At 31.7% G+C, this 14678-nt stretch overlaps 2 protein-coding genes across 3 annotated transcripts; both read right to left on the bottom strand.

Annotated features, from left to right (window-relative positions):
* Window positions 1-2484: 2484 nt before the first annotated feature.
* Window positions 2485-2874, bottom strand: LOC108212492 (uncharacterized). Its single transcript, XM_017384215.1, has one exon. The coding sequence runs from the start codon at window positions 2872-2874 to the stop codon at window positions 2485-2487; it is 390 nt and encodes a 129-aa protein (XP_017239704.1).
* A 4487-nt stretch (window positions 2875-7361) lies between these two features.
* LOC108211880 (protein PLASTID MOVEMENT IMPAIRED 2) lies at window positions 7362-10147 on the bottom strand. Of its 2 annotated transcripts, none has more exons than XM_017383591.2 (3): window positions 9784-10147; window positions 9490-9653; window positions 7362-9385 (listed from the first exon to the last, which is right to left on the bottom strand). In XM_017383591.2, exons 2-3 carry the CDS (start codon window positions 9610-9612, stop codon window positions 7631-7633), a joined length of 1878 nt encoding a protein of 625 aa, XP_017239080.1. In that variant the 5' UTR covers window positions 9613-9653; window positions 9784-10147; the 3' UTR covers window positions 7362-7630. The 2 variants fall into 2 exon arrangements, with proteins under 2 accessions (XP_017239080.1, XP_017239078.1); XM_017383589.2 differs by having other exon boundaries at window positions 9752-10146.
* Window positions 10148-14678: the final 4531 nt, after the last annotated feature.

The raw sequence follows: 14678 nt of genomic DNA, 5'->3' as shown, positions 1-14678 counted from the left end.
TAAAAAATCAGATTCTAAATTTAAATACATATTTTAAAATTTATTTTAAATTTTTTTACATCATTTTGTGTGTTCAGAAATAATTTTAAAATATAATACATAAAGTTTGAGTGGTCACATGGGGTAAAATAGCTGTTAGAAACTAATATACACATTGTTACCTCTCAAACAGTTAAAGTTAACGACAGTTTTTAACCGATGTGTGAGCCAGGGTTACAAACTGAAAGCAATTGAAATTTAGGATTATAAACTATCACGTTTTGAAGTCTGAGGTCTGATTTGCTAATGAGACAAAATCTAGGGTTACAAAGTGCAATGACATCATTAAAATTTTCCAAATTCTATACAAGCATAATCAAACAGATAACTATAAAGACAGATTTCGGTTAAAAGAGTGGAATTGTGGAAATAGAGACGAATCCTGGATTTAAGAGTGTTGTGTCAAGGAATATAATTGGTAACCAATTCGAAAAGAGTTCCAAAAATGTGAAGCGCATTGCGCATAATATTATGCTATTACTCTTTCTATAGTTCTCATTCATAAGTTTTCTTTGAATAAATATGCAATAAAAGGTTTAAAGGACATTGGTTTAATTAATAGGCCATCAAAATTAAGTGTGGTATAAAAAACTGAAAACAGCACGAACACTTATCTCGAAAATTTGCACCGTAAGATTCCAACATCAACCTAAAACTGCGTCCCGAAAATGCGGATCTTATAATGTTTCTAGTTTTATGTGTTAGGAAAATCATTTACTTGAGAAAAACTACTCCCTCCGTTCCTTTTTAAATGTCGTATTTTGACCAAGTTTAAATTCCAAATTAAGTGTCACATTTATATTTTCAAGACAATTGCTTATGTTCTCAATACAAGTGGAGTATTCTTTTTACTTCAATACCTCTACATTTGAAAAATCTCATTCAAATTTTTCATGGTTGATGGACAAAATTGGAAAATAAAACTTACACTAATGATAATATAACCTAATAATTGCATATCTTAATAGTTGTGCCAAGTCAAAAAATGACATTTAAAATGGAATGGAATGAGTGCCAAGTCAAAAAATGACACTTAAAATGGAATGGAAGGAGTAGTACAGATGTGAAATCGTGACAATCTTTTTTTTTTTCTTTTTTTGTCAGGAAATCATGACGATCTTTAAATTAATAATTCTACGTTAATTCTAGTGGAGTAAACAAATTACAAAAAATTGCTAGTGGAGTTTACTGTCCTGACTGACACGATTAGAAAAGTCAATGCTCAAAGCTCGTGGATGATGCGTAAACCGTTTAGAAGTCAACACATGCTATCTTATTTGTGTACAAATTGTTTACGATAAAAAAAAAAATTGGTCATAATTTGGTATTTTTATTGTTATGTAGTATATACAAGTAAAAGCAAAAAACAAATTGTTAATAAACAATTTTGTTGTTTATATTTTAATATTTTAATTTTCATATATAAGTGAAAGTAAACTAAAACACCATATTATGAATATTTGTTATTATATTTTTAGGTTGCAAGTGCATGTTGAATTTATGCCTGCCAGCTAATGTTAAACTTTAATTTAAGCAAAACATTTATAAATTAGCTAAAATAATGCAAAATAAATTTATTCTTTAATTAACAGATTTCACTAAATAAACTAATTTTTCGAATATCTTATCTTTTTAAATTTAAGAAATAAAATAATTTGCGAACTCAAATATTTAAAGAGATCACAAATGACAATCTTATGTCATACAGTAAAATTTCATTACATTATGTTGTTAATTTAGATATAAATTATCTCCGTTGTACTATGCTCGGATATTTTATAAATTTATCGAGATCCTATATGAAAATTGTATGCAGTTCCAGAGAAATTAGAAGGTAGCAAGCCATCATCATCATTGACTACGAGTAGATGGATTAAGACGACTGGCGTTATATTTCTTAGAAATTGTACATTTGTTATTCTACGTAACATGAATACGAAATTTCAGTAGCCCAGCACGAGGTAATATTTAACTAGTTGCCTTCCCTTTAATTTTCACGGAAATTAAATGCCAACTTTCCTTCTTTGGATAAAGATGAATGCTAACTTTTTATCTTTAATATGAAACCCCTTTTTTTTTCCTCCGCTACTTTATGAAAACAATCTTACCTATATTCGTAACAGCAATTCGTTCGAACAGTGCAAATTCAAACAAAGCTGCAAGAAAATCAAAGGTTTGGCAAGGTACTGCCGCCGCAAAGAAATATTTCTATCTAAACCAAGATTATGAGCTTCTTCATCGCATATACCAAATATTTACATGTCGAAAAATATATATGCCAAAATATAAATTATTGTCATAAAACACATCGTATGATTTTCGAACATCATCGAATTAATCTTATTAATAACACTTTACATATTGCGAATCCGGCATGTATATTAGCAAGTAAATACAGTTTTTGTATAGCTTCGGACCATGAAAAAAAATTAAAAGTTGAGTCGATTATCTTGTATTCAATTCGCGAGAAGCCACCAAGGACTTATAAATCTCCAAAACAAGCCTGTTCTCGAACTCACTCGGTGCATACGTAATCTGCAGTTGCCGAGCCTGCGGGATTCTCTTCTGACCAAAAGAGCTGGCTCCGCCGTTTCCTAGGTTAAGCATCATGTTAACATACCCTGTCTTGATCTTTTTCCACAGCTTTAGTGGAGACAACTTTATCTTCAGCTTGAGCTTTTTGGCGACTCTGACCTTCCATCCTCGTTTATTTGAGTTCGCTCCGAACTTGACCACTTTCATGTTCTTCCTTTCGGTGTTCTCATCGTCGCTCACTTTTGTGTAGCCTCTTCGCTTCACTGACCTTCTGATGCTTTTGCTCAGAGAGAGCTCCATTTTTTATTATCAACGAAGAACAGATGGAGAAGAAAATAAATAGAAACTGTGACTTGTTTTTAAGTGGTGGCTTTCGCAAGTTGGAAACTATGTGTACATGCGAGTGTGTTTTTATACGTCAGGGCTGATGGGGAGTCTTTGTGTAGGTGTAATATATTTGTGCAAATATCTCAATTTACATATTCTTTTACTTTTCGAAAATTTAAATTGACTATATTTTGATTGAAATTTATATATATATTATATAATTGAAAAAATTAACAAAATATCATCAAAAAGTAAATTTAATCTATTTTAATATGTAATTTTTTATTTTTCTAAACAAATAAATATTTATAATAATTGATCAAAAATTAGTCAATTTGATTTCTCAAAAGCAAAATGAACATGTAAATTAAGACGGGGCGAGTATATTTTTGCACTATGAAAAAATTAATGTGAAAAATTGATTTGATGGTGGACTTATGGGGTCTAGTCAAGAACGACGGCTGACCATGCTTTGTTATCAAATTAATGATAGTTATGTGAATGAAGACAAGCGAGCACAAAATGAGGGATTAATTTAAAGACAATGGAAACGATAGCTTAAAGTAGTCGGAAACAGGTACTATACTCACGGGAAAAGAATAGTATAAAAAGGTATGGAAGAAATAGTCAAGAATCAGAAGCATATCTGGAGACTTAGCAATGGCATTTCTTTAATCAAACTGGTTGGTAGCGTGCACTAATGGTCGACACATAGGGACGATAACATGGGGCAGCAGATATATTTATTTGGGGCCTAATTATATTCTGAAATACGCGAAGTACAGTAGAATTAAGTACATATTTTTTTTATTCATTTTCCTTCTGACCAGGAATTTAGTGCTTAGAAAATTTATACAGTAAGTCAGGAATTGTAATGGTTATATATTTTAGTTTATTTATACTAGATTATTTTCTCATTTTAATATAATAAACTGAATGTTGGTTATATTGATTTATATAGAAGATAATATTATATATAAAGTGTGAAAATATCAATATATCCACAGTTATTCAGTGGCGGAACCATGAGTAAAAGTTAGGGGGGCTGAAATATTTTTTCATCTATACTTGCATAAATAGCTTACTCGATATATATCATCATACTATCATTCAGTCATGCATTCCCCATCCTATCACGCTAATAAGTCTTGATCGTTTTATAGCAGAAAAAACTCTCTCAACAATAGCAATGACAAGGGGTAAAACTAGAGCTAACTTAACCAGAAAATAAACTAAGTGATAAGCAGTGGGTCTGTGTGTCTTAACCGTCATGACATAAAGATTTCCTATACTTTAAAGTCCAGATTAATCTTTATCCGCTCTCACATCATAGATAAAGTTGTCTAACTCATTTCCTATACTTTGAAATCCATATTAATCTTTATCAGCTCTCACATCATAGATAAACTTGTCTAATTCCTAGGATTCAAATAGCAAATATAAAGTAGTAGCTCTATGTTTCCTTCTGTAAAACGCTTATCCATCTCTTGGGAAATAAGATCAATAAACTGTTAAATAAAAAGGTAATTAGTAAACAAGTTTTATAACACTGAACATCTTATAAAAATTTCTCCCATCCTTTCTCTCTTAATAGCTGCAATTTAATTTTCATACTTTGAACTATTGTCATAGTATTTATAATATTTCAAGTTCTTTGTTGTAAAGCTTATGACAAATCATTGGTAATTGCGAAGAAAACTTTCATAAAAAGAACTCCACTGAGTTATTAGGGTAGTGTCATTAGGGTAGTGTCAATGTGTGCGTATGACTTATAAGAGCATGTCCAAAAGATTCTTCATATAGGCTATTTAGCCAAAATTTGAAGAATATGGAGATGAAATGAACTCCAACAAATTCCTAGCAGATATAGATAGAGAGCGCGTGTAGGGAATATTGTTGGAGATATTGTGTAATTTACTTCTTAGTTAAGAGTTGATTGTTTATATTATTTTTAGAGAAAGTTAAGGAGTTTGTATAAAATACTTCTCTATGACATTTATAATTCAGCGGGGGTTAAAAAAAATATACTGACATCACACTAATTCAGCAGGGACTGAAAAAAAAATATACATTATTTTTTCGAGGTGAGGGGGGGCTTCAGCATCCTCTAGACCCCCTCTGGTTCCGCCACTGCAGTTATTGTTAGACTATTTCTTTTACTTGTATGCGAATCCACAGTCAATTAAGTACAAAATTATAATATGTAGTCAGCACTACGTTTTAAATAAGTACTTTGGCCCTGTGAAAAATAAAATAAAGTTCGTTGGCTTTGATTCAAAAGCAGGTTGTAATCTAATGTTTGAAAATTAATCTCGGTTTCAAAGCGTGCAGCACGACTTAAAATTGAGCAATCTAGACACCTACGGAGTCCCGCTATTTATGTAAACTTTGGGAAAAATTCTTTTTGTTTGCTTGTTTAATATCTTGGTAGGGCCGAAAACGAAACCGAGTAATTCGGGTTCGAATTCGGATTCGATTCGTCAAAAGCGAATATAATTCGTATTCGTCTAAAAAATGAGCGAATTCGAATGCGATTTTATATTTTGAACGAATACGGAGTCAGACCCTACCATTCTGGTATTCGGACATATTTATTTAGAGTTGTTCGATTAAATTGAGAATACTCGAATATACATATTCAATAAAGATACTCGAATCAAATTCGTAAATCATATATATTATATGTACATTATACATCATATAAATAATATTTATATTAATATAATACTCTACAAATGATTTCATTTTAGTTATAGTAGATAATTATTTGAATATTCATAATTTTTTAATCATCTTTTACGAATTCGAATATGAATATATAAAAATGAGAAATTTGGTATTAGTTCGAGCCGATCCGGATCATATGTGAATATTGATATTATAACTCGAATTGAATATGAACAAACTTATATAATTTTAGTTCAAATCCGGACCGAATTCAAATGAGTAATTATAAATTTAAGCCGAATTCAATTATACTCGTACCTATTTGACTCGTTTTCGCCCCTATTTCTTCAATAGGAAGAGGAGAGGGAAAAAACATGGAAAAGGGAAAAAGTATTCAGCTTGATTTCCCCCAAAATTTGGACCTTGTGTTTTTCATGATATAATTGTTTTTTTTTTTTAAATATACATATCATATTTCCCTCACATTCTCATTGATAAAATTCGAGTTTCCGACGTCCAATGGATAGCAAAAGTTCAGCTTTAGTAAAGCTGTTTTGGATCAAATTTCATCTCTTTTAGAAAGTTCCGGGCTTACTCTTTTAACCTCTATAATTTTCTGTTACGAGACAAATTAAAGCCCAGCCCAATACAAGTGTAGCACTGTGTATTCGGCCGACTTCTCCGTCTCTGGTAAGCACAATTGCACAAACATCTCACAATTCAATCATGAAAATTAATAACAAATAAAAGTAGATAAACAGATAAGATCACTTGGAGTAGGGTATATATAGACAGATACAAACTTCTCTTGTCACAGCATAAATCTCAGACAGACACTCACTCTGCAAAGACCTAACCAATAGGAATATGTCTTTAACACCCACCCATATGAATGGGTTTTACAAAACAGACGAGTCGAAACCCATTTGGAAATGGCGAGGAATCGAGAACAAGAAGAAGATGAACAAGATGCTGAGAAACAAAGGCAAGGAGTCAACGCACATTGACTTTTTTCAAGAAAACATACGAGCTGCTATGGAGGGTCCAGGCGCCGGTGCGGGGATCGGCTGCGGCGTGGGACTTGGGCTAGGGTTGGTGGGGGGTGTTGGGTCAGCTAGTGGGTGGCCTTGGAGTCATGTTAAGTTGGTGTTTGGAGTTGGAATGGGCTGTGGTGTGGGCGTTGGGTTTGGGTTCGGACAGGGCTATGGTGTGGGCTCTCCCTGGGAGTCTTTGAAATGTAGTGTGTTTAAGCCCAAGAATTCTCATTCTAAGAAGAGGCTCAATCTTCCGATTTGACTCATTTCAGGTTGTCTTTTTCGATTCATTTTTACACTTGACCACTTTCAAAATGTTGTATTTGAGTTGTAGTCTGTAATTTAATTTATACTCACATTAATAAATTTTCGTAATAACTTAATATGTGATTATTGTATTGTGCCATTTATTGGTAATATCTAAATAGTGTTTAATGCTGTCACTCCGGGTTTATAACTTATAAGCAGTTAGAGATTGCTTATAAAATTGAAATAGCAAAGAAGCAAAAGTGGAGTTGCAATAAGAGCATGAGAATGCTAGGTACTCTGAAAAGTGTTCGCAATTTATTTTTCCAAATCTAGTGAGCAACTTGTAATTGGTTTAACTCACACTTATAATAACAAGGACTCATGTATGCATAAATTAATCATCTGCTTGCCATGTCCTTTACTAAAAAAGTTTGCGAACAAAATTTGGAATATAATTTGAACATTACTATGGTGTGTGAATACATCACTGTACATAAAAACCTCTCAAAACAAACAAAACTGACATATGATCTCTTAACTTTATCAATCAAGCTCTTGACATTGCATTTCAAGTTTACAACATCTTGCACATAGACACTGGAGCTTAATCGGTAAAATGTAGATGCTTTTATCAGTTCCTGGAAACGAAAAAGGAACTAGGCATTCAAAATTAGTTAAATATTACCATGTCCGGCACACAGAACTGCAAACCCCTCCTTATTCGAAAGATTCATGTTTATCACCATACAGCGACTGTACGTGTTCTTGTATTTGACTGTTTACTGATTTCTTTCATTGTTGTTGCTGCTTAAGAACTTGGCTAAAGTTGGGACTCCCTTTCTCTTTCTGTCAAGTGAACTAGAATTTGATTTCGACATATTCCTATTTGCTGGAGAAGCAGAGGTCCGAACCCTTGATCTTCTTGACGGTGTCAAGGTACCATATTTGTTTACACTTTTCCTTGGTGGTACCTCGAGCTGCATTTTAGTAGGCTCTATAAACTTGTCGACTTTTCTTCCTGGAATTTGTACCTCATTGTCTGATACTTTTGTCAAAACAGGCTCTTCTGTTTCATGTGCATTACGTTCCTCCCTCAGCTCTCTATGAGCTATCTCAGTTTTCATCAGTATCTCTTTCTCGCTGGCCTTCAGTGCCTCTATCCAAGCGTGAGCTGCCGCTACCTTTTTATCTGCAAGTTCCTCAGCTCCTGCTGCACGTCCTTTTAAGTACTCGAACTCAAATGTTGAGATTGTTATTGTGGCGCTATGTCGAGAAGCTGAGGCTCTTGATCGCATTGAATTCTCAACTATAGCTTTTAAATTTTCAAGAGCTGTAGCCTCTGATGATTTTACTGAGCCTAGCTCTTGAATTGCAGCTTCCAGTTTTGCCTGCAAGATGTCTATTTCCGACTCAATTTTAGGAACTTCGGCTTTCATTTTTGCAGTGTCTTCACTTATAAGCTCCTTTTCTCTCTTCGCCGCCTCAGCTTCAGTTTTTAATTGTTCAAGAGCAACTTCGAGACTTGTTGACATAGAATTAGCCTCCTTTACAGCTGCACATACAGCCTCCAGTTTCAAATTTGCCCTCAAAAGCTTTGAATTAAGACTTTGAACAGTTAAGTCTGCCTTCTCTTCCGTTTTCTTTAGTCGAGCAATTTCTTCAGAAAGATGTTTTACTTCATCTCTTATGATATCCATGGAAGCTGTGAACTGAAAACCTTCTTCATTAATTAGAGCTAGTTCTTTCTTTGCAGCTTCCAATTCTTCCAACACTAACTGTAAGAAAGATGGAGATTCCGATTCTTCTCCCTTTTCCGCATATTCTAAACCCTCTGATTTCTTAGTGTCCTTTGACATAACCAATGCTAGTTCATTTTTTAGTGTATCGACATCATAAGTAGTATTGGCCAATTTATTTTGAAGCTCTTCAGTACTGTTGATTTCTTCAAAGAGATCATTCAGATCACTCACTTTTTTTCTAGTTCCTTCTAGTACTGATGAATGCTGCTTGGCATCCTCTTTTCGCTTAGCTTCAATTTCTTTGTACTCCTTATTGGCCTCCATCCTTGCCAGTTCAACTAGGACGTGCTCTTCATTAAGTTCATCAATTTCTTTCCTGAGTACTTCCACTGAACCTGAATAAGACTTTATTTTTGAACTTGATGCTTCAGTTTCCTTCTCTGCATCCCTCTTTTGGTCTAGCACAAATGCCATGTCAGCCTTGAGCTTTCTGATTTCCTGTTTTATGTAATCCAGTTCTTTGATTATTTCTACATACCGATCGTCCTCTCTTCTATTGCATCTCTGGTCTTGTCCAAGCTCTCTTGACTTGGTTTGTTTCTCGAGTTCTTCAATCTTTTTAACCCTGGAATTTGATTCCTCAATTCTGGAAGCCAGATCTTTAACAGTCTTTTTAGCCTCAAAAAGCTCTGATTCTGTCTTGGCTCTAGCTGCTTCCGCGTCCCTTGTGCTATTCCTGAATTGACTTGTCTCCCTCCTGGTCGAATGTACATCCCTCTTTGTTGGAGATGGCTTCTGAATTTTTAAACATTGAAAACATAATTAGGCTCATAGAAAGTTGGTGTACTGTTCTGTCTTCAACAAGCACACACAATTAAAACAGAAGTTCTAAGCAATACCTCTGAGACATCCTTCAGGTTTTTTCTCTTCGGAGAATAGCTATCAGACATTCTCTCCACATAAAAATTCAGCGTTGATTTCACTGACCCAATTTTCTCCCCATCATCATACTTTTCCTCCATTGTTTAGTTTCAGCACTAAAGAATCTCCAACTGAAATGAACCTGCAAGAAATCGACAAACATTGTTCATATCTGCAGAATAACTAATACCAGCCCCTGCTTGCAAGACAGGATTAAAACAGCAAAAGATTATAGAATACCTGTTTAGATGCTAATAGGAAACCAGACTCACTCTTGGTTGTGCCGATTACTGAAAACTTGTTCAGGCTCGCGGGCTGAACAATAACTTGCACAGAGAATAGGAGAGCTTCAACTGCAGATGTTACCAGAAGCACAAACCACTGTGACACATCCAATTTTCTACTCAGTTTCTCAACCTAACGGTCCTTAAAATTAGTAGGCACCCACCATTCTTCTGCTGGTCTGTATTAGAGTCTGCATTTATATACACACATGCAGACACATAGATTGGATTGGAGCAATTTTGAACCCTTTTGTTAGTTTGTTTTGGCCAGAAGAACTGGTCTATAAAATGCTTATGTGATGACAAATGCACGTAGCTTTCAAGAGTTTATTATGATGCATCCTAGTGCTATTAAACTAGAGGTGGTAAAATAGATGGCAAACTTAGGAAGATGACTGATAAATCAATGTTACTCGACGCATAAAATATGTGTGTATGCATACTTCCATATTTTATTTACTGCCGAATTCTGCATTCGGTTTCCTTGGAATTTTTGTGGAGGAGAAAATATTTAAAGACGTTAGCTATAGAAGATTCAGCCCGTGACAAGAAATAGAATAATGTCCGTGTGGCCAGGAATACCACGTAAATGATTTTTGGTACTAGTATATTATTTTCAATGATGATGATGCCCACATAAATTAATCAAAATAATATTCTCCTATATCCTCCAGCTCTTAGATACTATTATTCTAAGAAAATTCATTTAACTGGGGAATTCTGCTAAATAATAATGCTTTTTTTAAAATTTGCTAAATAATAATGTTATTATATAGAAATTAGCGTTTTACCCATGTTAGAACGGTTATTTTTATGAAATAAAAATAATTTCACTGGTATATAAATTCAAGTATATATTATTTTGATATCAATTTTATAAATTTATTACATATTATATATGTAGTTTTTTTCATAATATAATATTTTTTTCTAAAATACTCTAGATTTGATCAATTGTAAATGTCGTGCATATTATATTAAATAAAATATATGATAAATCATATTTCCTTTGCAATTAAATATTAGAAATATTATATAACGATCGACTATCGGTTATATAATCCCCGCTCCTGGTCGGACCCAAAATCTTAACTATCTCGGTTCAGTTTTATATTGATCCCTGATTTATACCGATGTTGATATTGTATTAATTTGCTTTTGTAATATGAAATATTGAAAATTAATAAGAGAATAATATATATATATATATATATATATATATATATATATATATATATATATATATATATATATATAGAGTCCTACTCCAATATAAATCAAATTAGCCTAAAAACTAAAAACCTGGACAGTTTTTTATCACTATCTTTAACTATAGAAATCACTAATTTGTACATAACATATTGCTAATTTATATATAGCATATCTCGCGAATATAAATATATATATATACACATATAGGGGAGGGTTCTGGTACAAACTTACAAACTTACAAACTTTTTTTGTTCAACGCATATATAACTTGAGTTCAACATTTTTTCAACATTTTTTGTTGAACATTGACTAAAATAGTCGTGGAGAAGTACATAAACCAATTTTTAAATGTAAGAACTAAGGTAAACATGTTATATAACTAATATTTATGTTTCTAGACCCTACCCAAACTCTAGAGGTATAGTTTAAACATATTTTTAGATATATTCAACACAATGATAATTAGTGTTCAACACCCGATGTTGAACCCCAATTATAAATGTGTTGAAAACGCGATTTATTTATGCGTTATTTTTAAAAATTGTGATGTTTTTTGAAAAAATTTCAACATGGATACTTTATATAACTAAGGATTAACACGATAGGAGAATAAAAAAAAGTTTGTAAGTTTGTAACTTAAAAAAGTTTTTATTTGATCCTATCCCTACACATATATGCAACGTATATGACCATCATCTTCACCCAAATCGTAATAATGGACCTCTTATCACCATTACCAGACGTTTCCATGACTTGCTACCATTGTCTATCATCATCCATAGTCACATACACTTTCCATCATAACTTACAAAACTAACGACTACTTACCATCATCATACAACTTCTCTTGTGGCTTCCTACCGCCAAGAACTCTCCTTCGGATGAAATTGATCATCTATAATCGATTATCAATAGTTTAGATAAGTGGATTTTCTCAATTTCGATAATAAAAATCGTTGTTTAAATATTGTATAAAAACAGTGATTAGTGCAGTATAAATTAGTGATACCCGTAGTCATAAATAGTGGTAGGAAACTGGTTTCTAGTTTTTATTTAAAGAGTGGTTTCTATTTGATCATGAGCCTATATATATATATAGACTTACTCCAATACAAATCAAATTAGCCTCCTAATTAAAACCAATTTCTGGTCAATTTTTATCACTATTTTTAATTACAAAAATCATTAATTCATACATCACAAATCACTAATTTATATAAAGCACATATGGCGAATATAAGTATATAGAATTATAGATACACATATATACGACCTATATAATCATCATCTGTACTACAATAAGGGACCTTTTTACAATCATTACTCACCTCTTTTTTTTATGATCGGACACCATCGGCTACCGTCATAAATAGCCACCACTATTTACCACTATAACTTTAACTTGTCACAATTAGCGCCTACTTACCACCATTACATGCCTTCTCTAATCACTTACTACCATCATGTACCTCCCATTATCATAGGTCATTAGTAATCGACAACTAACAATTAATATAAGTAGATTTTTTTAATTATGAAAAATAAAAATTGCAGATTATATTATTGAAAACAGTGATTAATGCTTCTATAATTGTAAATAGTGATTTTAAAACAGATTTTTAGTTTGTATTTAAGATTTGATTTTTATTTGATCACTAGCCTGTATATATATTTAAAGTTATATTATTTTCAATAATTATGTGATATCTATCCATAAATTTTTTATAATATATATAAGGACCGGAGAACCTGTTAAAGAATGAGAACGGAATAGGGGAGTAATTCCGAAGTAATCAATTTTTTCGGTTCCCGTCCTCAATAAAGAAGTCAAATAAAAAAGTGACGGATTAAGGTGGATCGGATCGGGTGGATGCGTCCCACTATTATTACATTATAATTATATAATTTAATTGATTTATGTGCATAAATTCATTTATATCTGCATTATTAGTCTTTGTAGTCATATTTTTGAAATTTTGTAAGCGTTAAACTTATTTATGAAATAATGTAAATTATTAAATTTTATAGAGCATACCGTAAATATATATATATATATATATATATATATATATATATATATATATATATATATTTATAAAATTCATTTATATAAATAAAATTTTATGAATTCAAAAAGTTAGATATATTCGATTTTTACATCTATTTTAAACCACTAATATATTGAAAATTTTGTCCTAGTAGATTATAATAAAAAATATTATAATATGCTTCATAAAATATATTTTGCCAACAAAAACTTGGTCACGAAAAAATATGTGTTTGGAAAAAGACAATGACAATACTAAACTAACAGAGCGGAGTGTCAGTTTTTAGTTATCGAGTCATTTTGCTAGTCAACCGATTTCTTGTTATTCAAACTTCAATATGTCAATATTTGAACGACTTGAATAATTCGAGCCAAATTTGAATAAATCATGAAAATTTAGTGTATATATTTATTGTTTCCCTTAAAACCGAATTAAAAATTTATGATAAAATAAATTTATTATCTCATGAGTAACAATATTAACAAATTTAGGAAATATGTCTTGCGATAAATCTCTCATGAATTTTGTTTTGTTCTTTCACAACATTCTTCGACGATTCAAAAATTAATATTTTATTTAAAATTTCAATATATTTTTCAACATTCCAACCATGTGAATATTGGCATATATTTTATTATAATCATGTTTCAAAAATTATAAAAAATTATATCAAATTTTTTATCAAATACTATTTTCATAAATTGAATTCGAATTTAACGAGTCCAATAATACCAATGAAAAGTTTTAATTGTTCGAATTTGAGTTTGACAGTAGATCCAGTCGATTTTGTTCACTGACAGGTGCGCTTACGGCTCACTTATCATCAGGCCGTTTCATACCTTTTGAGGGTTTAAGGGCGAAATGAAAAAATGGACCTTAATATTTAAAATTGGAAATATATTAAGAATATATATTATATTGGTGTGGATATATATTTAATTAATGTGTGTTTTATGCGTATGTGATTAGTGAGTTAATGTGTGTATTGAATGAAAAAAAAAAATTAGACAGATACTTGATGATATATACCTATTAATGTAGTATTACTCCCTCCGTCCCTGTGAGTTGTATATGCAGAGAGAGTGATACGCACTTTAATGCTTTTCTAAAGTATAGTTTTATAATTAATTTTTTGAAAAATTCTGAATAAAATTTAACTATTAAATTTTTATTTAGAAAAAAATTTCTTAAAAATAAGTTATAAAACCATATTTTATTGAAGCATTAAAATGCGTGTCATCAAATAATGAATGTATGGAATCCAGAGGAACGGAGGGAGAATTAATTTAGTTAGGGACATAATCATGTAACGCGGCCTAGGCACAACGCATACAACGAGGTTAAGATGGGTGTATTGGATTGGGATTTTAAAGCATTTTTTTGCATTCATGAAATCCGAGGGTATTCGATTGGGATTGTTTGAAATCCATTAAAATCTTGAGGTATTCAATTGGGATTTTAAACTATGCTACAAAATCTAGTGGTATTCAATTGGGATTTTAAATTATGCTTTAAAATCCGATTGTATTCAATTGAGATTGTTTAAAATCCATTAAAATCTGATGGTATTCAAATGCTGATGGATTTTTTTTCATTTCATAAAATGATGGATTTTGTGGCATT

Source organism: Daucus carota, chromosome 3, assembly GCF_001625215.2.
Source record: "Daucus carota subsp. sativus chromosome 3, DH1 v3.0, whole genome shotgun sequence".
In the NCBI taxonomy this organism is placed as follows: domain Eukaryota; kingdom Viridiplantae; phylum Streptophyta; class Magnoliopsida; order Apiales; family Apiaceae; genus Daucus; species Daucus carota.
The sequence above is the reverse complement of the archived record's forward strand: the minus strand, read 5'-3'. Positions and strand labels throughout refer to the sequence as shown.

What these genes read in the sequence shown, in the direction of transcription:
- LOC108212492 (XM_017384215.1), bottom strand. Translation starts at nt 2,874, where the DNA reads ATGGAGCTCTCTCTGAGCAAAAGCATCAGAAGGTCAGTGAAGCGAAGA.
- LOC108211880 (XM_017383591.2), bottom strand. Translation starts at nt 9,612, where the DNA reads ATGGAGGAAAAGTATGATGATGGGGAGAAAATTGGGTCAGTGAAATCA. An exon ending in ACCTGAAGGATGTCTCAGAG is followed by an intron (nt 9,386 to 9,489) that starts GTATTGCTTAGA and finishes TTAAAAATTCAG; the next exon opens with AAGCCATCTCCAACAAAGAG.